The 24,107-nt window shown below is 40.5% G+C and overlaps 1 protein-coding gene and 1 long non-coding RNA gene across 6 annotated transcripts in view; one reads left to right on the top strand and one right to left on the bottom strand.

Moving 5' to 3' along the window:
* Positions 1-22,168, bottom strand: part of LMBR1 (limb development membrane protein 1) — a 140,443-nt gene extending 118,275 nt beyond the window's left edge. For all 5 annotated transcript variants that reach the window (XM_060156274.1, XM_060156277.1, XM_060156276.1 and 2 more), the window contains exon 1: positions 21,907-22,168. In XM_060156274.1, coding sequence (XP_060012257.1) covers positions 21,907-21,972 — 66 coding nt within the window. In that variant the 5' untranslated portion in view covers positions 21,973-22,168. The remainder of the gene's footprint in view (positions 1-21,906) is intronic.
* Positions 22,169-22,316: 148 nt separating this feature from the next.
* LOC132524046 (uncharacterized) overlaps positions 22,317-24,107 on the top strand; it is a 31,656-nt gene continuing 29,865 nt past the window's right edge. Inside the window, exon 1 of the long non-coding RNA XR_009541784.1 lies at positions 22,317-22,573. This is a non-coding gene — a long non-coding RNA (uncharacterized LOC132524046). The remainder of the gene's footprint in view (positions 22,574-24,107) is intronic.

Raw genomic sequence — 24,107 nt, 5'->3', positions numbered from 1 at the left:
TTAGGATTTTTTAAATTAGTAATTAAAAGTGGAGAAGAGTAGTTTCAGGAGTTCCAGGGAGTTTGTGCAGAAGTGGTAGTTGAGAAGGCATGAAAGTTAACGGACAAACGGAAATCAAGGAACCAAAATGCATGGCATGGGATGGAAAAGACTAATGGAAAGCAATCCATCTAAGAGTAGAAGGCTAACAATTATAAAAACAAGTGTAAGTATTACTAATTTGGAAATAAGAGCTACCCACTATGAAAATAAACATACAACTAAACCAGACTGGAACAACAACACAAAAATCACAGAACTAGTTAGGCCATTTTTCTAGTTCCAAAGACGGGGGGTAGGAGCAGGTGTGCTCCTTCTCCACATGAGCACGTCGGTATCAGAGAGACACACCCATGGGGATACGTAAAACGAAAACAAGCATAATGATGCCTCCTATTCTCCTACATTCAGTGGAGGCAAAAGGAAATTCCTAACGAAAAAAAGAAGGAAGTCATTCCAGCTCGCCACCACTAAAGGTGCGGTACAGCTGATAAAAAGGGAGACAATGGGCTCTCACGGTTCTCTGAAAAGACTGAGCTTTCTCTCCTGGTCAGGGGAAGAACAAGGTTACCAGAGACCACAAGCAGAAGCACAGGGTGCATGTGCTCTGTGCCGGCTGACCCAAAGCAGGTGCTTCAGCCCTCACTGGGGGCCACACGGCTTTAGTCCTGATGCTGATCAAGAATGGCCAGGCATTTGGGAGCTAAGTTACCCAGTCACAAGTCACCTAATACAGGCATTTCTAAAGTTTGCTTTACACCATTTCACTTTTTAGAAAGACCCACTTCAGTACCTGTTTTTGGTAACCAAACAAAATCCAAAGAGGATTTTCACTTTTACCAAAAAAGGGTGAAAAGCGAAAATCTCATTCAGCTCAGTGTGTTTTGCAGCAAGCGTTACAGAGGCAGCGCCCACCCCAGCAGTGAGAGCGGCCCGCCAAGCTCCTCCCCGGAACCACACTCAGCATCTCAGCATCAAGCTGCTACAGCTGTGAACCGTATCGGTGAGCACCTGTGCTTCATCTCAATTGATTATGTGAGCAAGACGGGTCCTAAAGTAACTGCTTCTCTACTTTGTGCCATTTCAGCTCGGGAAAGGTTTCCTAGGGCACTCTCAGAGGTCGGAAAAAACCTATAATATATCTAAAATATGCTGTTAAAAGCAAATATTCTTAAATCCCAGGTATAAGATTTAAACCTAAATTCAAACTAGTACCTTATAATCAAACTGTATAAGTGTAAGCTTTTCACTTAAGGCTGATGGGCTTCAGCTAGTTTAAGATGACCACGGGGAGTAAATATCATAAGAGTGATGGGTACAAATGGCCTAAGGAAAGCTACCAGTGACACATTTCTAACAAAATCCTGGGAGAGGACAAGTAAACTATAACTGAGCCAATAATCTCACTCCACAGCAGAGCCAATAACCCTGGCTTTATTTTAAAATTGCTAAATCAAAAATGTGAGATGTTGAGTGTCCTTTAAAGTTACAAGTGAACCACAAAATAATTAAAATTATAATTCTTTCAAATTACCCTAAGAGCCAGACTATGTAGTAAAACACAAGAAAACACAAATAGGGCTTCCCTGGTGGCGCTGTGGTTGAGAATCTGCCTGCCAACGCAGGACACGGGTTCGAGCCCTGGTCTGGGAAGATCCCACATGCCGCGGAGCAACTGGGCCCATGAGCCACAATTACTGAGCCTGCGCGTCTGGAGCCTGTGCTCCGCAACAAGAGAGGCCGCGATAGTGAGAGGCCCGCGCACCGCGATGAAGTGGCCCCTGCTTGCCACAACTAGAGAAAGCCCTCGCACAGAAACGAAGACCCAACACAGACATAAATAAATAAATAAATAAATTTTAAAAAGAAAACACAAATAGTTACAAAAATAAGATAATAAACTAAAGATGAAACATATTAAAATCATAATTGTAAATAAAACTGTCAAAAGAAAACTCTCACAGACTAAGATATAGCTAAAATGAAGTGGCTTGGGACGGTTGAAAGCAAAAGGATAAATAAAGACATACCAAGCAGATGCTAACAACAAAGAAAGTTAGGCTGTCACATTTTTTTTTTCCTCTCAGACAAGGCTGAATTTAAGACAAAAAGTGCTAAGACAAATTGGGGCCCTTTGTGAACAATGGTATAATCCACAATGAGGAAATAATCTTTATGCACCAAAAACACAGAACTAAATGACACTTTTTAAAACTGAATATGCAAGGAAAAATAAAACACTACTTTAGCTGAAAGAATTTAATTCACCATGAATGAAAAAGTAAACCCAAACCAAATACATAATAATAAATGTGAATTTCTTAAGTATTAGGATTAGGAATGCTCTAATAAATAAATGTTACCATACTGAATGCTCTATACCCCTATGTGCCCCACATTCTGCCACCCACTGCCCCAGCCCCTCACAACCACTAATCTGACTTCTGTTTCTAGGGATTTGCCTATTCTGGATATTTCATATAAAGGAATCATACAATATCTGACATTTTGTGTCTGGCTTCTTTCACTTAGCATGTTTTCAAGGTTCATCCATGTTGCAGCATGTATAAAAACATCATTCCTCCAGACTTTTTATAGAAAAATAAAAATTTGATTAAAAACACACTGAATTCTTGTTGCTAGTAGCTATAAGCATTCCTTTCAGATATATTTGCATATGTACACAAGGATATATATATATATATACACACACACATATAAAGATGTTCATTGTTTTACTGTTTGTAATTGCAACATACCACCTTTCAAAAGAGAAAAGACAAAATTACCAGTGCTATATTTCCACAATTAATTTGAATACAAAACACATGCTGATATCCACTCTTCTAAGAGTTACTAGCACTATCACAATAAATTGCCCCGTGTCTTTCAACTTGTGCTTCAATAAAGGAAAAAGAATATTTCCTTGCAAAAAAATAACACTGAGACCTTTAACAAGGGGTAAATAGTCCATCTTTCAAGACTAACACAGCAAATTTCTAGTTCATTAATTTCACCTACAATATTACACTTTATTACTTGTTCTTGAGATTTTTCAGACTCCATGACTTGCAATTTTTTACAAGGCAAGTCACCAGCAAAAAGTTCTTTAAATTCCTTCTGAAACCCACTCCAGAAAAACATAAAAGAAGAACAGCTTTATTTGAGAGGAGCAGGCATCAGAGCCAGTTGTCACTCACCCTTTGTCCTTCGGGCTCTTTCATCCCAATCACAACCATTCTACCCACTTACCCTCCCTCCTTGTGAATCCCCACAAACTCCTACTTCACAAATTTAGCACAGCAATGATTTCTACTGAATGTTTCATGTAAATAAAACTTGTCCCCTAAACTATGTATTACATACAATATACTTTAGGTATATCGGAGGTACTAACACAAATAGGAATGATCTTGTACATCTCTTGAATCCTGCTGAGTGCCTAGATAAATAATTTTAAAACAAACTGAGTAAATCACACACCCTTCCCACTGCTGGTTCCTTAGCCTCAGTCAGGTATGATCAGGGCAAAGGGAAGACACTTAGAACTGGATAAAAGGTGGAAGTTTAGATTAGACTGGACTCAATTTTTCAACATGTGAAAATGACTATAAAGCTATAAGATGAGCCCCAAGTTGTCATGAGGGGTAAGGTACAAAGATGCAACAAAGCATCCTTGCAAGCAGCAGTGGGAGAAAATTAAGCTGCTTTATAACTATTTCCTATCAAGTTTACCCACGCAATAAACACTTAAGTACTGACCTCTTAATGATATTAAAGATGGAAGATCTTCCATGAAGATGGAAGATCTTGCCATTAATTTAGATCTCTGATTTTTTTAATCAGAGTATGTAGTTTTCCTCATATAGATTTGAACATATTTTGTTAGATTTACACCTAAGCGTTTGGGGGTGGGGGTGTGTTAATGTAAATGGTGCTGTTTTTTTAATTTCAAATTCCAAGTTTTCATTGCTCATATACAGGAAAGCAATTGACTATTGTTTATTAATTTGTATCTTGAAACCCTGCTGTAATCTCTTATTAGTCCCAGCAGGTTTTTGTTGTTACTGACTCCCTGGCGTGTCACCTGAGAACAAAAACAGTTTTGTTTTTGTTTTTGGCCACGCTGTGCAGCTTGCAGGATCCTAGTTCCCCGACCAGGGACTGAACCCGGGCCCCGGCAGTGAAAACACCAAGTCCTAACCACTGGACCACCAGGAAATTTCCCAGTTTTTTTTCTTTATTCCCAATCTATATACCTATTATCTCCTTTTCTTTTGTTAATGCCTCAGCTAGGACTTCCAGTGATGCTGAAAAGGAGTGGTAAGAGGGGACATCCATGCCTTGTTCCTGATCCTAGTGGGAAAGCTTCTAGTTTCTCCCCATTAAGTATGATGTTAGCTATAGATATTCTGTGGATGTCCTTTACCAAGTTGAGGAAGCTCCCCTCTATTTCTAGTTTACTGAGAGTTTTTATCAGGAATGGATGCTGAATTTTGCCAACTGCTTTTTCTGCATCTACTGATAGGATCTTATGATATTTCTTCTTTAGTCTGTTGATGTGATGGACTACATTAAGTGATTTTTGTATAATTCTTTTTATACACTGTTGGAATTAATTTGCTAATATTTTCTTGCAGAATTTGTGCATCTATGCCCATGAGCAATATCAGTCTGTAGCTTTCTTTTATTGCAATGTCTTTGTCTGTTTAGTAGTAGGGTCATACTAGCCTCATAGAAGAAGTTAGGAAGTAGTCCCTCTTCTTCTATTGTCTGTAAGAGACTGCAGATAATTGATATCACTTCTTCCTTAAATATGTGTTAGAATTCACCAGCCAAACAATCTGGCACTGGTTTTTGGAAGGTTAACTGCTGATTCAAGTTCTTTAGTAGATACAGACCTCCTCAAATTATCTGCTTTTCCTTGTGTGAGCTTTGATAAATTGTATCTTTGAAGGAATTTGTTCATTTCATCTAAGTTTTCAAATTTGTGGGCACAGAATTGTTCATAATATTCCTTTAGTAACTTTTTAATGCCCATGGAATCAGTAGCAATGGCCTCTCCTTCATTTCTGGTATTAGTAATGTGTTTTCCCTCTGTTTTTCTTAGCCTAGCAAGAGGTTTATCATTCTTACTGATATTCTCAAAGAACAAGCTTTTGGTTTTGCGGACTTTTAAAATTTATTTCCTGCTTTCAGTTTCATTGCTTTTCGCTCCATTTCTTATTATCACTTCTCCTTTGCTTACTTTTAAATTACTTTGCTCTTCTTTTTCTAGTTTTCGAAGGTAGAAGCTTAGATTATTGATTTTAGACCTGTCTTCTTTTTTAATATATCCATTCAATGCTACAAATTTCTCCCTAAGCACTGCTTTTGCTACATCCCACCAAATTTTGATAAACTGTGTTTTCATGTTCATTTAAAAATATTTTTAAATTTCTCTTGAGACTTTTTCTTTGACCCATGTGTTATTTAGAAGTGTACTATTTAATCTCCAATTACTTTGGAGCTTCCCAGCTATATTTCCGTTACTAATCTGTAATTTAACTCAACTCTGGTATGAGAACAGACATTGTATGATTTCTATCCTTTTAAGTTTAAGTGTTTTATGGCCTAGAAGGTGGTCCATCTTGGTGAATGTTCCATGCAAGCTTGAGAAGAATGCACACTGTGCTGTTGTTGGATGAAGGAGTCTGTAAATGTCAATTAGATCCAGTTGACTGATGGTGTTATTTAGTTCAAATATATATATATATATATATAGCCAATTAACAATAGAGGGTGTGTTGCAGTCTCCAGCTATATCAGTGGATTCATCCATTTCTTTTGGCAGTTCAGTTTTTGCCTGATGTATTTTGATGCTCTGTTGTTAGGTACATACACATTAAGGATTGCTATGCCTTCTTAGAAAGCTGACCCTTTATCATTATATATTGCTCCTTTTAGCCCTGACAGTCTTCCTTGCTCTGCAGTCCACCTTGTCTGAAATTAACACAGATACTCCAGCTCTCTCTTGATTAGTGTTAGCACGGTATATCTTTCTGTGTCCCTTTACTTTTAATATATCTGTATCTTTACATTTATTGGATTTCTTATAGACAACATATAGTTGGGGTTTTTAATCCACTCTGACCATCTGTCTTTTAATTGATTTATTTAGACCATTCACATTTAAAGTGATCATTGATACTGTTGTTTTAATATTTATCATAGTTTTAACTATTTTCTATTCACTGACCTTGTTCTTTGTTTCCATTTTTGTCTTTCAGTCCTTTTCTGCCATCTCTGGTTTTAACTGAGCATTTTATATAATTCTATGTTCTCTCCTCTCTTAGCATATCAACTACACTTCTTTTTAAATTTTTTATCGGTTGCCCTAGAGTTTACAATTTACATCTACAACTACTCTAAATCTACTTTCAAACAATACTATACAGCTTCATAGGTAGTGCAGATACCTTACAGCAGAGTTTTCCCAATTCCTTCCTCCTGTCCCTATAACATTACAGTCATTCACTTCACGTATCCACAAGCTAATCACTGGAAACACTGGCGCTATTACTTTCAATAAACTGTTACCTGTTGGATCAAGAGTAAAAGATTTTATTTACCCTTAGTTGATTCCTCTCTAATACTCTTCCTTTCTTCATGTAAATCTGAGTTTCTCACCTAAATAATGTCCATCTCTCGGAAGAACTTCTGTTAAAATTTCTTGTCAAGCAGGTCTATTAGCAACAACTTCCCTTAACTTTTGTTTGTACTGCATAGGGAATAGGGAATATTAGGAATATTAGGAATAGGGAATAATAGGGAATAGCATAGGGAATTGTATTCAATATCTTTGAATAACCTGTAATGGAAAAAAATCTGAAAAAGGATAGATAGATAGATAGATATAACTGAACCACTTAGCTGTACACCTGAAACTAATACATTATAAACTAACTATACTTAAATTTAAAAAATGGTCAAAAAAAATTTTTTTTTAATTTTAAAAAAGAGCTCAATTTAAAAATGGACAGGGACTTCCCAAGTGGTGCAGTGGTTAAGAATCCACCTGCCAATTCAGAGGACATGGTTCGAGCCCTGGTCCGGGAAGATCCCACATGCCACGGAGCAACTAAGCCCGTGTGCCACAACTACTAAGCCTGTGTTCTAGAGCCTGCGAGCCACAACTACTGAGCCCGTGTGCCAAGCTACTGAAGCCCGCACACCTAGAGCCCATGCTCCGCAACAAGAGAGGCCACCACAATGAGAAGCCTGTGCACTGCAACGAAGAGTAGCCCCCGCTCACTGCAACTAGAGAAAGCCCGTGCACAGCAACAAAGACCCAACACAGCCAAATAAATAAATTTTTAAAAATAAATAAAATAAAATAAAAAATAAAAATGGATAAAGCATCTGAATAGGCACATTCCCCCAAAGAAAATATACAAATGGCCAATAAGGATACAGAAAGATGTCTAACATCATTAGTCATCAGGGAAATACAAATCAAAAGCACAACGAGGGCTTCCCTGGGGGCGCAGTGGTTGAGAGTCCGCCTGCCGATACAGGGGACACGGGTTCATGCCCCGGTCTGGGAAGATCCCACATGTCGCGGAGCGGTTGGGCCCGTGAGCCATGGCCGCTGAGCCTGCGCGTCCAGAGCCTGTGCTCCGCAACGGGAGAGGCCACAGCAGTGAGAGGCCCACGTACCGCAAAAAAAAAAAAAAAAAAAAAAAAGCACAACGAGATAATACATAATACTCACCAGGATGGCTATAATTAAAAATCAAAAAGACCATTAATGACAAGTGTTGAAGAGAATACGGAGAAACTGGAACTCTAATGTTGGTGGTACAAATGTGAAATGGTGCCATGATTCTGGAAAATACTTTATCAGTTCCTCAAAATATTAAACACAGAGTTATGACCATATGACCTAGCAATTCCACCCAAGAGAAATAAAAAGATATGTCCACACAAAAACTTGTACACAAATGTTCACAGCAACACTTTTCGTAAGAGCCAAAAAGTGGAAACAACCTGAAGCTCCATCAACTAAAGAATGAATAACTAAAACATGGCACATCCATATGACAGAATATTATTTGACCATAAAAAAGAATGGACTATTGATGCATGCTACAACATGATGAGCCTTGAAAACATCATGCTAATTGAAAGAAGCTAGACACCAAAAAAAACCACATATTGCATGATTCAATTAATATGAAATATCCAGAGCAGGCAAAGGTAGATTAGTGGTTGTCTAGAACTGGAAGGAGGAGAATTCAGGGGTAAATGGGGAATGAACTGCTAAAGGGTATAATATTTCTTTTTAAGATAATAAAAATGTTCTATCATTAGATTGTGGTGATGGCTGCACGATTCATGTATATACTAAAAATCACCAAAATGGGTGAACTGTATGATATGTGAATTATATCTCAATAAAACTTTAAAAACCAGTTGAGTTGGTTTTGTGCAGCATTCCCATTGTTCTGACAAGAACAAAATACACATACATGCATGAACTACTAAATGTACATTGTACAATTTCAGTGATTTCATATGAGTCAAATGCTCTTAACATTTGCATTTAAAACTTGTATTGCACCACATCAAGATGAATGGTAAAATTCATGGTAATAGGACTTCCTTGGTGGTGTAGTGGTTAAGAATCCGCTTGCCAATGCAGGGCACACGGGTTCAACCCCTGGTCCCGGAAGATCCCATACGCTGTGGAACAACTAAGCCCATGCGCCACAATTACTGAGCCTGTGCTCTAGAGCCCTTGAGCCACAACTACTGAAGCCCGTGCACCTAGAGCCCATGCTCCGCAACGAGAGAAGCCACCGCAGTGAGAAGCCCACTCGCCGCAACTAGAGAAAGCCCGAGCGCAGCAACGAAGACCCAACGCAGCCAAAAATAAATAAATAAAAAATAAATTTCCAAAAAAAAATTCATGCTAATTTAATTTTTTTACTTAAAACAACATTGAATAGCATGTAAAAAAATATGACAAGTTGGTAAAAAACCACTGAATAAAGGAAAATGCTTTATATTTTAGTACCTTTAATTGCATTTTCTTCCTGCTTTTCGAACAAAGAACCCATATTTTCATTTTGCACTGGGCCCCAAAAAATTTTGCACTAGGCTAGCCCTGGAACAAATCTGAAAACCACTGCACGGAACTTCCTGGAGAGCAAGTACAGAATATGAATATGAAGAAAAAAGTTCCCATCACCTTGCTCTTTTAACAACTACACATTAAGTTAACAAAGCTACATCAAGCACTCTTGGTAACTAGTAGAACACTGAAACTAGTTCAAAAATCATCTATTCTTGAACAAGCTTAACCAAAGTCCACAGAAACAACAAATCCCATATGATCAGGTGTTCAGCACTGTGCCAAGCACCTTCCTAACACTGTCTCATGTAATTCTCACTGAGGTAGGTATTGTAATTCCCAGTTTTGTAGACAAGGAAAGTAAGATTCCAAGAGATTAAGCAACTTCCCCAATACCACACAGCTAGTTGGCAGCCGAGATATGACTGGAGCCTACTCTGCCCCAATCCAGAGCCAACAAATCTGCCTCCATGTTCCGCTTCCAGTACTGCAGTGCAGTAGGGAGAAACACAGGCTCTCAATAGAGCCTAATGGTTAAAACTGGGGGTCTGAAAGAGTATTAGACGAGGGAAAGCAACAGTTATAGGCCTCAATAATACATCTGATATTAAAATATACAACATCAATCCCATAAAATCACCATCTCATGAATTACCATGCTGGTGAAACAAACACTGTTTGCAGTCCTAGATGCCCAGCTTTTTGTAAAATTCCTTATTTAGTTATGGTGCTCTATGAAAGATACACAGTAAATTTGAGAAGAACTAAAATAATGTTAGATAAATGACTTCTTAAGGTCAAAAACTCCTACTTTAAGGGATATGTGGAATGTTCCTGAAACCCAAGCCCCCAAAAAGATACACATGTAGAAAAATTTTTAATTAAACATCAGAATAACTTTAAAAATTCCTATCTTGAGAGTCTATGGCCCACACAGCTAAAGCACTATGAGTTTTATCATAAGTCCTGCCGCAAAGAGCCACAAAGGAAAAAATATATTGTATTCCCTCTCCAACTTTAAGTTCCCCTCATGCAATTTCAAGTTTACACAAATTTGTTTCTACAAACCTTTTCAAAAGCCAAGAAATTCTGGCATCCCCAAAGTCCTGGTGGAGATGGGTCAGCAATGGAAAAACAGGTCAAGTAGGAAGACAGAGAGGAATGGTTTTTACAAAGATACCTCGGACGGCACCCCACCACAGTCTTTGAGGGCAGTAGGAAGACAAGCACATAAAAGGTAACAAGTGCTCTGACACGGAGTCCTCAAGGGCAGAGCTAGGGTTCTATGCCCAGTGACTGGAAAAGGTCACCCAAAGCCTCTCCCACCTCCAGCACACAGTTCTTCAGTGCCAGTGGAATGACAGCGAGGAGCAGGGTCTCAGGAGCTAAAAACCCCAAGTCAAAAAGCAGAAAGACGCTAAACATCTGGACAGAGTGAGAGCCATAAAGAAATACTTCTCGGAATACATACTATTCAAAATAATCCAAAATGCATTTACAAGAATTCCACTGATATTCTAGGGAAGTGGATCCTGAAAGATTCTAACACACAAAGGATGATAGATATTAGCAGCGTAAAATTAGAATTTTTTATCTTTATTTGGTGTCCTGAGTTGTTTTAAGTGTTAAAACATTTATAAGGGATTTCAAAAAGAAATTCTGAACTTTATTCCCTCATGTCTCTTTTTTGCTATAACGCCATAAGTTCCCTGAATTATCTTACTACCAAGGTTTTCAGGAAATTGACCTGTAATATTATATTTACATATAATCTTCAAAGCCCTAACATTATCATGAGCGAACACCTACAAATATCTACTACAGACACTGTGGAGAATAAAACAAAAACATATGGCTCTCAAAGGATTTATACTCTATCCTACTGCATAATTTTGGCTTGGATACAAAAGGAAGACTAACACTAAAAATCATGCTGAAAGGATATGACATTCTTTGGATGCCTACATATCTCAGGATATACTTCCAATTGCCACTTAAGAAGGAAAAGAATAGGGAAAAAGGAAAAATCATCTCAAGTATATAATGAGGAATGCCTCAGTCCCCTTTAACCTCAAGTACAAAACTAGAAACAGGTGATGTATACCCACAAGGAGCACATCACAGGCCAAAGCTGCTACAACCAATTACCACAAACTTAGTGACTTAACACAAATTTATTACCTCATAGTTCTGGAGGTCAAAAATCCAACACGGGTTTCACTGTGCTAAAAGCAAGGTATCAGCAGGGCTAGTTTCTTCTGGAGACTCTAAGGGAAAATCCATGTCCTTGTCTTTCCCAGACTCTGGAGGCCACCCACATTCCTTGACTTGTGGCTCCTTCCTCCACCCGCAAAGTGCATCACTCCAACCTCTGGTTGTCATCACATCTTCTCAAACTCTGACCCTCCTGCCTCCCTCTTATAAGGACCTTTGTAATTGCACTCACCCAAATAATCCAGGATAATCTTCCCCTTAACATAATTACATCTGCAAAGCACTTCTGCCACCTAAGATAACATATTCACAGGCTCCAGAGAATACCACGTGGACATCGTTATGGGCCACTGTACCGCCTACCAAGGGAAATTGATTTAACCCAGGTTCAGCAAACTCAAATACAAAGAATCCTCTATGCCTCTATCCCATTCTTCTTTGTTCACCAATACTGTAAAATCATCTCCGTATATATTGGCTATTGGATTTATATCTACTACACCATCCACTCTAAGATTTTATGACCACAATGAGAAAGGGAAAAGCATCCCCTGCATCTGGGAGCTGGCCTGCTACTATCAATAGGCCTTGAAGCAACCTTCAAACTGGCTAGCAACTCACAGCCAGGTACTCACAGCTAGGTCTTGATGATTCTCCCGTCGAAAATAAACAACTTCAGAGAACATTAACATCAGAGAAGGCCACTCTATGACCATAATGGATAAAGAATAAGACCACTCTGTAGTCATGCCTCAACAAAGATAAGAAACATGGACACTGTCCAAATCATAGAAATAACCAAACATTTCCCCACACTGGCTAGTAAGAATGACTTACATCTTTACCAATTACAGTTTTAGCCTCACTCAAATCTTTCTCCTTCAAGATAAGATCTATTAAGATATCCAGTCATAGAATTATCTCTGCTTCCTAACAGCATCCAATACAGATCAAAGCCCCACTTCACTTCCATTAACTCTTCCCACCTAACACAAGCCCAAATCCTATTTTAAAAAGTTGTTTTCTAATACTCTCTTACTGAGATGCCTCACAGTTCCCCATGGTATGCATTTTCCCTCACTGTAACATGCAATAAACCTGACTTATCCAACTACAAGTGTGTTCCTGGCGGTCTTTGGCTGAAGAACAATGACAAAGGTCAGGAAAGACTATGGATCCCCAGACAACTGAATTCCAAATTTATGTACAACATTGGTGATTGGCTCAATCTTCTGCCCAACCCCTATTCTCAAGACCAAAGGACTAAAGTTTTAAGCTCTAGCACAAGGAGTAAACCATGGAGGTGAGGGCAAGACCATGGTAGGAAAAGGCAGGTAACCTCACCTAAGGAAGCAGCAGGTGGAGGATGATTCCTGGCACCCCCATTTTTCCCCACTCCTATTTAGCCAAAAGGGAGCCAAAAAAATGGCAGGGTCCTAAAACCTCTACTGTTGTAATAGTCCCAGTCAACCCTAGAATTGTCCCCAAATACATTACAGCCCAGTGAGGGAGTTTTGTCCACAACTAGGATAAGGAAGAATTTAGATTATGCAGCCAGACCCCAAAGCTCCCAGCCAGCGAGCTTCATAGGCTCTCCTTGGTCCTTTCATCAGCCTTACAGTAAGCCAACTCTCCATTTTATGTAACTGACCTAGTTGGATGCCACTGAACCCTGTCATGGTGGAGGTTTAAACCTTATAGGCTGTAAACAGAGTACAGGCTGTGGGATGAGCCTGCCTGGATTCAAACTGCGGCTCTATCGCACACTGTGACAGATGCTGTGAAGTACCTACTTCACTGGGTTGTTATCTTCAAATAAGATAACCTGGTCAGTACTCGATAAGTGTTATTTCTTATTAATTTAGTGAAGGGATTATGGAGACTTTTTAGTACAGTTGTGTATTAATCTGTGATCATTTTAACTATACTGGTGAAAGTGGCATCAATGTAAGATAACCACTTTGAAGATATCTAAATAAATGTATCCAAAGAACAGATGTACTGAAAGACAAATGTTGCTGTGCAACTATGGCAGCATAAGAAATAGGTACATATAAATTACTGTCAATGTTTCAGCTCTCCTGATGGGTATTAATAAGCTAGTCAATGCTTTAGAATCCTGAGTGATGGTTCATGTGTGTATATTGTTTAAAAACAGGTTAATCAAAAGCAGGTCACAGACAAACAAATGAAAAGTTTGTGTGTGAACCAAGGATTAAAAATAATCCAATTTTGTGCACCTGAAGTACAAAAGGAAAAGTAAAAAAGACAGCAAAAGGAAATGGATCGTTACATTTAGTTGATAGTAGGAGCTAAATGTAATCATTATAGTAACTGACAAGAGAACTCTGAGATATTCATAATATTAAAGAGGAAGTAAAATTATTACATGAGCATTTAAAAGTTAAACACTGTACCACATACAAAAATTAACTCAAAACAGATCAAAGACCTCATAAATGTAAGTTAAAACTACACAACTCTTAGAAGAAAACATAAGGAAAAATCTTCATGACATTGAATTTAGCAATGATTTCTTGGATATAACACCAAAAACACAAGCAACAATGACAAAAAATACGTAAATTGGACTAAATCAAAATTTAAAGTTTTGGTCCACCAAAGAACACTATAAATAGATTAAAAAAAGGCAACCCACAGAATGGGAGAAAATATTTTCAAATCACAAAGGAATTAACATCCAGAATATATAAAGAACTCCTAAAACTCAACAACAAAACAACCCAATTCAAAAATGGGCAAAGGACTTAGATAGACATTTCCTCAAAGAAAATATACAAATGTCCAAAATCACATGAAACAATGCTCAATGTCACTAATCATCAGGGAAACACAAATCAAAACCATAATGAGCTACCACTGCACACCCACTAGGGTAACTATTATTGTTAAAAAAACAGAAAACAACATGTGTTGGTGAAGATATGGAGAAACTGAAGCCCTGGCACATGACTGTTGGGAATGTAAAATGGTCCAGCCACTGTGGAAAACATGGCAGCTTCTCAAAAAATGAAACATAGGATTACCATGTGATCCAACAATTCCAATTCTGGGTCTATATCTAAAAGAAATGAAAGCAAGGTCTGGAACAAATATTCATTCATTCATTCATTTGAATATTCAAACATGTTCATAGCAGCATTATTCACAGTAGCCAGAAAACAACCCAAATGTCCACGGACGGATGAATGGATAAGCAAAACATGGTATATACACACAACAGAATATTATCCAGCCTTAAAAAGGAAGGAAATTCTGACACATGCTTCAACATGGATGAAACTTGACAGCATTATGCTAAGTGAAATAAGCCAGACACAAAAGGACAAATATTGTATGACTCTACTTACATGAAATACCTGGACCAAAAAGTTCCCTTGGTTTTTAAGTAAAAATAAAAGACATATTTTTCATTTTCACCAAGAACTTTATTGAACAACATATTCACCATTTTGTTCCACTACCTTCTGCCATTTTTCAGGCAACTTCATAATTCCATCTTCTTAAAACTTTTTTATCTTTTTGAGCAAAGAACTTTTCCAGATGCCTTTTACAGTCTTCCAGGGAATTGAAATTTTTTCCATTAAGAGAATTTTGTAAAGACCAAAATAAATGGAAATCCGAAAGTGCAATGTCTGGTGAATATGGAGGATGAATCAGAACTTCCCAGCCAGGCTAACAGTTTTTGCCTGGTCATCAAAGAAACATGCAGTCTTGCGCTATCCTGATGGAATTATGTGTTTTCTGTTGACTAATTCTGGATGCTTTTCGTCGAGTGCTACTTTCACTTGGTATAACTGGGAGCAGTACTTCTTGGAATTAATCATTTGGTTTTCCAGGAGGAGCTCATAATAGAGGACTCCCATCCAATCCCACCATATACACAACATCACCTTCTTTGGATGAAGACCAGCCTTTGGTGTGGTTGGTGGTGGTTCATTTTGCTTGCCCCACCATCTCTTCTGTTCCAGATTATTGCACAGTATCCACTTTTCATTGACAGTCACAATTTGTTTTAAAAATGGAACGTTTTCATTATGTTTAAGTAGAGAATCACATGCAGAAGTACAGTCAAGAAGGTTTTTTTCACTTAACTTATGTGGAACCCAAACATCAAAGCGATCAACATAACCCAGCTGGTACAAGTGATTTTCAGTGCTTGATTTGGATATTTTGAGTACGTCAGCTATCTCTCACGGAGTAAAAGGTTAATTGTTCTCAATTAATGTCTCGATTTGATCGCTATCAACTTCAACTGGGCTACCAGACTGTGGAGCATCGTCCAGCAAGAAATCTCCAGCACGAAACTTCACAAACCAATTTTGACATATTCGATCAGTCACAGCACCTTCTCCATACACTACACAAATCTTTTTTTGGGTTTCAGGTGCATTTTTACCTTTCTTGAAACAATAAAGCATAATATGGCGAAAATGTTGCTTTTTTCCTTCCATCTTCAATATTAAAATGGCTACACAAAAATTCACCAATTTTGATAAGTTTTTTTTAAATGCACGCTGATATGACAGCTGTCACAATACAACCTAACAAAATTGTTTCGAATGAAGTTAAAGACAACTAAGCACTAGTAGAGCCTTCTTACGGAAAAAAAGAAAAAAAAACGAACAAACTTTTTGGCCAAGCCAATAAAATTCAGAGAGATAGAAAGTAGAGTGGTGGTTACCAGAATGAGAGAGGAACGGGGAGTTACTGACCAAAGGAGACAGTTTCAGTTTGGAATGACGAAAAAGTTCTGGAGATGGATAGTGGTGATGGTCGCACAACAATGCAAATGTACTTCATGTCACTGGAATAAACACTTTAAAATGGTAAATTGAAGGTTACATATATTTTATCTTTTAGGCAAAACCAAAAGGAGTTGAATAATTAAAAGAACTGAGACCATGGCAATCAGAAAAGAAAAAGAAATAACAAGAATCCAAATTGGAAAACAAGTAAAGCTGTCACTGTTTGCAGATGACATGACACTACACATAGAAAATCATAAAGATGCTGCCAGAAAACTACTAGAGCTCATCACTGAATTTAGTAAAGTTGCAGGATACAAAATTAACACACAGAAATCTCCTGCATTCCTAAAAACAAAAGATCAGAAAGAGAAATTAGGGAAACAATCCCATTTACCATCACATCAAAAAGAATAAAATACCTAGGAATAAACCTACCTAAGAAGGCAAAAGACCTGTACTCTGAAAACTGTAAGATGCTGATGAAAGAAATCGAAGATGACACAGATGGATAGACATACCATGTCCTTGGATTGGAAGAATCAATACTGTCAAAATGACTATTCTACCCAAGGCAATCTATAGATTCAATGCAATCCCTATCAAATTACCAATGGCATTTTTCACAGAACTGGAACAAAAAAAAATTTTAATTTGTATGGAAACATAAAAGACCCCAAATAGCCAAAGCAATCCTGAGAAAGAAAAATGGAGTTGGAGGAATCAGGCCCCCTAACTTCAGATTATACTACAAAGCTACAGCAATCACAACAGTATGGTACTGGCACAGAAAAACAGAAATACAGATCAATGGAACAGGACTGAAAGCCCAGGAGTAAACCCACGCACCTATCGTCAATTAATCTACGACAAAGGAGGCAAGAATATACGGTGGAGAAAAAACAACCTCTTCAATAAGTGGTGCTGGGAAAATTGGACAGCTACATGTAAAAGAATGAAATTAGAATATTCTCTAACACCATACACAAACCTAAATGTAAGGCCAGATACTATAAAACTGTTAGAAGAAAACATAGGCAGAATACTCTTTGACATAAATTGCAGCAATATCTGGGACTTCCCTGGTGGTGCAGTGGATAAGACTCCACGCTCCCAATGCAGGGGGCCTGGGTTCGATCTCTGGTCCGGGAACTAGATCCCACAAGCATGCCACAACTAAGAGTTCGCATGCCACAACTGGGGAGCCGGAGAGCCGCAACTAAGGAGCCCACGTGCTGCAACTAAGGAGCCAGCAAGCCGCAACTAAGGAATCCACCTGCCACAACTAAGACCCAGCGCAACCAAATAAATAAACATTTTTAAAAATAATAATAATAAATTGCAGCCATATCTTTTTGGATCCACCTCCTAGAGTAACGAAAATAAAAACAAAAATAAACAAATGAGACCTAATTAAACTTAAAAGCTTATGCACAGCAAAGGAAACCATAAACAAAACAAAAAGAGAACCCACAGAATGGGAGAAAATATTTGCAAATGAAGCAACCGACAACAGATTAATCTCCAAAATATACAAACATCTTATGCAGCTCTATACCACAAAAACAAACAACCCAATCAAAAAAATGGACAGAAGGGGCTTCCCTGGTGGCGCAGTGGTTGAGAGTCTGCCTGCCGATGCAGGGGACGCAGGTTCGTGCCCCAGTCTGGGAAGATTCCATATGCCGCGGAGCGGCTGGGCCCGTGAGCCATGGCCGCTGAGCCTGCGCGTCCGGAGCCTGTGCTCCGCAACGGGAGAGGCCACAACAGTGAGAGGCCCGCGTACCGCCAAAAAAAAAAAAAAAAAGGACAGAAGATCTCAACAGACATTTCTCCCAAGAAGACATACAGGTGGCCAAAAAGCACATGAAAAGATGCTCAACATCACTAATTATTAGAGAAATGCATATCAAAACTACAATGAGGTATCACCTCACATTGGTCAGAATGGCCATCATCAAAAAGTCTACGAACGACAAATGCTGGAGAGGATGTGGAGAAAAGGGAACTCTCTTGCCCTGTTGGTGGGAATGTAAATTGGTACAACCACTATGGAGAACAGTATGGAGGTTCCTTAAAAAACTAAAAATATAACTACCATAGGACCCAGCAATCCCACTTCTGGGCGTGTATCCAGAGAAAACCATAGTTCAAAATGATACATGAACCCTAATATTCATTGCAGCACTATTTACAATAGCAAAGACATGGAAGCAACTTAGATGTCCATCTACAGAAAAATGGATAAATAAGATGTGGTACATATATACAATGGGATATTTTCTCAGCCATAAAAAAAGGAATGAAATAATGCCATTTGCAGCAACATGGATGGACCTAGAGATTATCCCACTAAGTGAAGTCAGAGAAAAAGACAAATATCTTATGACATCACTTATATGTGGACTCTTTAAAAAAAATGATACAAATGAACGTATTTACAAAACAGAAACAGACTCACAGACTTCAAAAACAAACTTACCATTACCAAAGGGGGGGGGCGCAGGAGGGATAAATTAGAAGTTTGGGATTAACAAACACACACAAGTATATATAAAATAGATAATCAACAAAGACCTACTGTACAGCACAGGGAACTCTACTCAATACTCTGTAATAACCTATATGGGAAAAGCATCTGAAAAAGAATAGATATATGTATATGTATAAATGAGTCACTTTGCTGTATACCTGAAACTAGCAAAACATTGTAAATCGATGATAATATAAAATTAAAAAAATTTTTGAATTTGTTTAATTAAAAAAGTTAATAAATAAAAGAATTGGCAACAAGTCCTAGAGAAAAATCAAGCATTTATACTCACTCTAAATATAAATACTTTGAGGAAGGAAAGCCAAAGACTGGAAATTCACTAAGCTTGGTCACTGTCTGCACTGGTTCTGCAGAGGGCAGCATATACCCACCACCCAAGGGTGCTGGTGCAGGAGAAGTAGGGGTGAGGAGGAGCAGAACTAAGGAATTCTAGAATCAGTGCCAAAACTGAGTTGTTTTTAGGGTAGGAGACAAAAATAAAGCTCCTGGCTACTATAACGTGGGTCCCTTTCTCAATCCAAATAAGAGAACATCTGATTAATTTAAAATAAAGCCAAAAACAAATAGACCAATGAAACAGCATAGAATCAAAATTAAACCCCACAAATATACAGTTATACCTAATTTGTGACTAAGGTCATAAATGGTGCTGAAGCAATTGGACATCCATGTGAAAAAAATATATACGAATCCTACTTTACAACGTACACAAAAAATAAATTCCAGATGAACTGTAGGTTTAAATGAGAGGAGTAAATCAATAAACCATTTAGAGAAAAGTACAAGAGGACATCTTCCTTACCTTGGAGTAAGCAAAAATTTCTTAAACAGGACATAAAACATACCGATCATAAAAAAAAATTCTAATAAAGTGAACTATATTAAAATTAAGAATTTCTGCTCATTAGAAGATATCATTAAGCAAGTGAAAAAGCATCCCCAGAATGAAAAAAAGATTTACTATATATATACACACACACACACGTATGCACATGTATACACATATATATACATATACATGACCAAAGTATCATATCCAGAAAACATAAACAACTCTCGCAAATCAATATTAAAAAGATAAACAAGGGACTTCCCCGGCGGTCCAGTAGTAAAGAATCTGCCTTCCAATGTAGAAGACGCAGATTCGATCCCTGGTGGGGGAACTAGGATCCCACATGCCGCGGAGCAACTAAGCCCGCGCGCCACAACTACTGAGCTCACGTGGCGCAAACTACAGAGCCCACGCGCTCTCGAGCCCGTGCGCCACAACTAGAGAGAAGCCCGCGCGCCGCAACGAAAGACCCCGCGTGCGGCAACTACGACCCCGACGCAGCCAAAAAAAATAAGGAAAATAAATTAAATAAATAAATTTGTTTTTAAAATAAGCAATTAAAAAAAAAGAAAGGCTGTTACTTAGTTTTAAAAAATAAATAAATAAGTTTAAAAGTGGGAAAAAGACCTGAAGACTCTTCACAAAAGATTTCCAAATGGCCAATACACATATGAAAAGGTGCTGAAATTCATTATCATCAGGAAAATGCAAATAAAGTCTTTTGTGCAACAAATACATGACACTTACCAGAATGGCTAAAATTTTTTAAAAAAAGAAAAAAAAAACCAGAAAATACTAAGTGTCCTACAGATGGGAAGCAAATCACGCCTCTCCTACAGCGCTGGTGGGAGTGTAAATTGGTACAACCCACTTTGGCAAACTGTTTAAAAGTATCTACTAAAGATGAACAAACCCACAACCTATAACCTAGAGGTTCCATCCTTAGGTATGGACCTAACAAATGCGTCCACATGTTCACCAGAAGACATGTACAAGAATACTCGTAACCACAACCCAAAAATTACTGAAGTGCCCACCAACAGTGAAATAAACATAAATTGTGCTATAGTCACACAACTACAGCATTCGGGGTGAACTGCAACTACATACAACAGAGAGGAATTTCACAAACGCTGTTGAGTGAAGGAAATCGGACACAAAAGAGGGCATACTGTAAGGCTCCACTTACATAAAAGTTCAAAACTAAGCTAATCTACTAAAGCCAGGACAGTGCTTACTCTTGGTGGAGAGGAGAGGAACTGGACGGAGAAAAGGGATGGGCCTCTGAGATGCTAATACTAATTGGGTTTCACAGTCTGTGTTCAGAATTACACAGGTGTGTTTAAAGTGCTTCGAGCTGGACATGTATGATGATGTACTTCTCTGTTTATTTTAGCTTCAATTTAAAACTTTAAACTAATACGCCGTAGCAGAATCCACCAGTTCATAATTTATACCTCTTTATTCCAAGATATGACTTGGCAAAGTGATTCTCAATTTTCTAGATCAAGAACTACACAAACCAGGCAATTCTCAAAAACCAAGAGACTGACTGAATTTGAGAGAGGTTAGTTAGAAGAGGGGAGGAATAAACACAAATGCACAACATGTATGTATTTTACATTGCTATGAAAACATAAACAAACACAACCACAACGTGTTCTAGCGCGCCAGGAAAAGGTAAAAACATCAACGTAGACTCCTACGGCCGAGCCTGCTTCCCGACCCCTGCCAGCAGCACAGAAGAAACAGGGGACCAAGAAAGGATGACTTCCTTCAGAAGCTGCTTCCAGGGCACAGAGGACTTCTGCCCAGGCCCTCAATCCCACCCATCGCCGGCCTTCACACCCAAACGCAAGGTTTCGGGCTCAGCCCAAGAATGGAGGAGGTCGACGGGTGAGGGGCGGAAAGGTGGGCGCTAACCCGGCCGAGGTGACTAGTCGGGCTGGGAGAGCGAGCCCGGCCACACCCCGGCGCCTGCGCGGGGCCACCCAGGTCCCGCCAGACACCCGCCCGCACACCTGTCTACCGTGCCAGGCCAGGGACGTGCCAGGCAACGGTGCGCGGGCCGCGGGACTGTCGTCCACCGCCTGGAGGGCCGACGCCGCTAACCCGGCCCGGGAAGAGCCCTGGGGGAGGAGGGCGCAGGCGGCCCCGAAGCACTCCCGGGGGCCGGACAGGTGACTCGACGGGACCGCGCCCAGGACTGAGAGCAGGTGGGCGCAGAGTGGGGGGCGGAGCCTGGGGGAGGGGCGCGGCGCGAGGCGGAGGGGCGAGGGCGGGGGCGGGGAAGCGGTACAGGGGAGGCCGCGAGGGGGAAGGGAAGGGGATGGGAGGGACAGGCGGGCGGCAGGCTGGGAGGGGGCGGGCGGAGGGCGCTCACCGTGGACTCTCGCACTTGGCTGTGGAAGTGCTGCTCCCGCGCCGACACCTCGTCCTGCCCTTCCATCCTCCTTCATGCCCGCCGCCACGCCGCCCGCGTCCGCGCACTCCACCGCACCATCGCCTGCCGGCCCGAGGGGCTGGACGGCCGCCCCGCCGGCCGGGACGGGAGCAGCCTGCCGCTGCACAGACCGCGACCAAGACACCGGGCGCTGCCTCAACCGCCGCCTCAGAAGAAGCCGCTCGGGCTGCTGAGGGCGGGCGCCGCGCGAGCCGGGGCGGGGAGGGGGCGGGCCTTGACGTCAGAGGAAGGCGCCGCGCGTCAGAGGAGCGCGCCGCGACGCCTGAGGGGCCTGAGGCTGAGGGGCGGAGCCTGCCGGGCGGGGCTTGGGGGCCACGCCCCCGGGGAGCGGAGGCCGGCGGGCGCAGGCGAAATTCCGCAGGGAGCGAGGTGAGGAGCTAGCGGTTGGGGTCGGGTCTCCGGGCGCGTACTCCCCCCGCCGGTGAGGGTGAACTAACGGAGGTGGGCGGGCCGGCGCGCCGGGTTAGCAGGCGTTTATCCTGTATGGCCGCAGCAGTCAGCGCCCTTCACCAGCACGAGCCCCGCCTGCAGAGCCCTCGGCGGCATCCAGCAGGAGGCCTCCCGCGGGAACTGTCACTCCGCCAAAGTAAGTAAAAGGTCGGAAACTGGTTGTTTCTGGACGCGCTTTGGGCGGAAACCCCGGAAACCTGGCTTCTCTGGGTCTGATAAGCGGTTGGGCCGCCGCTGGTCTTGTGCTTCCCAACCTGGAAAATGTAGATAGCCCTGAACGTGAGGCCCTTGCCAGATCCGTGGGCGGCCCAGTACTGGGGAGTTTACATGACCCTCCTGAGAGCCTCCACGGTCCGTTACTTTGGGGACGGCCAAACATGCCACATACAGTACATAAGTCCCCTACCTACACATGAGTTACGTTGGAGAGCATTAGCAAATCTAATTTGTTCGTTAAGTCCAAGAAGTTAGCCTAGGTAGCAACTAACACAATTGGCTCTTTACCGCTGCTGTTACGCTTGCTTCCGGACATCCTGGGCTTGAAATAAAGGTACTGTAGTACTGTGCTCCATACAGTACTGTAGAGTACACAAAAGCACAACCACTTGTAGAGGATGCACGCACGTGACAATGTACGCCAGACACGTGAACTACCTTACCTGATTGGACGTTCCAACACACGTTCATATCTTTGAAAGTTCGCAACTTGAAGGTTCATATGTACGGGACTTACTGTAATTCACCCCTATTCTGCATTAAGTACTTTTTTGTTGTTGTTTGCAATAAAAATGAATCTGAAGGAATATTTATCATTTTACTTTTGGATTTTGGGCGTATAAGTCACTTAAATTGCTATTGGCTGTGATGTTTGGCATCTCTGAGAATTCTTAGGAAGGGAGAAAATCTACAAATTGCTTTCAAATTATTTTTATGATATATGTTACTTTAGATTTTGAAGTGTCTTTTTGTGATTTTGAATTAAAACTTTTTTCACGACTCCACCTTTTTTTTTTATGGCCCCTGAGAAGCTTGTAGGCCTCCACATACGGTGCCTATAATGCCTTATGCCAGAAAATGGCGGTGGGGACTTGGAGAACGTGAGGCTTGTTCTGAGCCAGTACTGCTGCTGCCATAGGCTGATAAGAATACAGGAATAATTTTCAACTGGTTACATTCAGTGTTCATCTCTATTTTTTTGAAGTCCCTGAACCCTAAAGAACCTGGGAAAGATAAAGAAGTATCTGTTTTTCTGAACACCCAGCTTCTGAGAGCTGGGTTAAATACCTGCGTGAAGTGACCTGGATAATTTCTGGGGTAATCTCTCCAAATCAGAGGGTAATGAGATCTGATTTTAAGATGTGACATTTAGAAACATATTCCAGAAAGTCAATAAATATGGCATTTCTGATCTTTCTAACCCAACGCTCCAGCCATCTAGACCTTTTTATTTTCTTTTATGCAGCTGTCTGTAAAGGTTCACTCACCTTTGATCTTAGTTGTTTCCCTGTGTTTGGTACGTACAACACTTAGCCCAGGGTAGTAGACCTCAAAAATGCCCACAAGCTCTTCCCTGTACACTCACCCCTTTGCCTTGTGGCTTTGCCCCTCCTCCCAGCAAGGAGTGGAGCCTATTTTCCACCCTTGAATCTGGGCCTGGACGTGTGACTTGC

Source organism: Lagenorhynchus albirostris, chromosome 8 (genome assembly GCF_949774975.1).
Source record: "Lagenorhynchus albirostris chromosome 8, mLagAlb1.1, whole genome shotgun sequence".
Classification (NCBI taxonomy): Eukaryota; Metazoa; Chordata; class Mammalia; order Artiodactyla; family Delphinidae; genus Lagenorhynchus; species Lagenorhynchus albirostris.
This window is presented reverse-complemented; position numbering and strand designations above follow the sequence as displayed.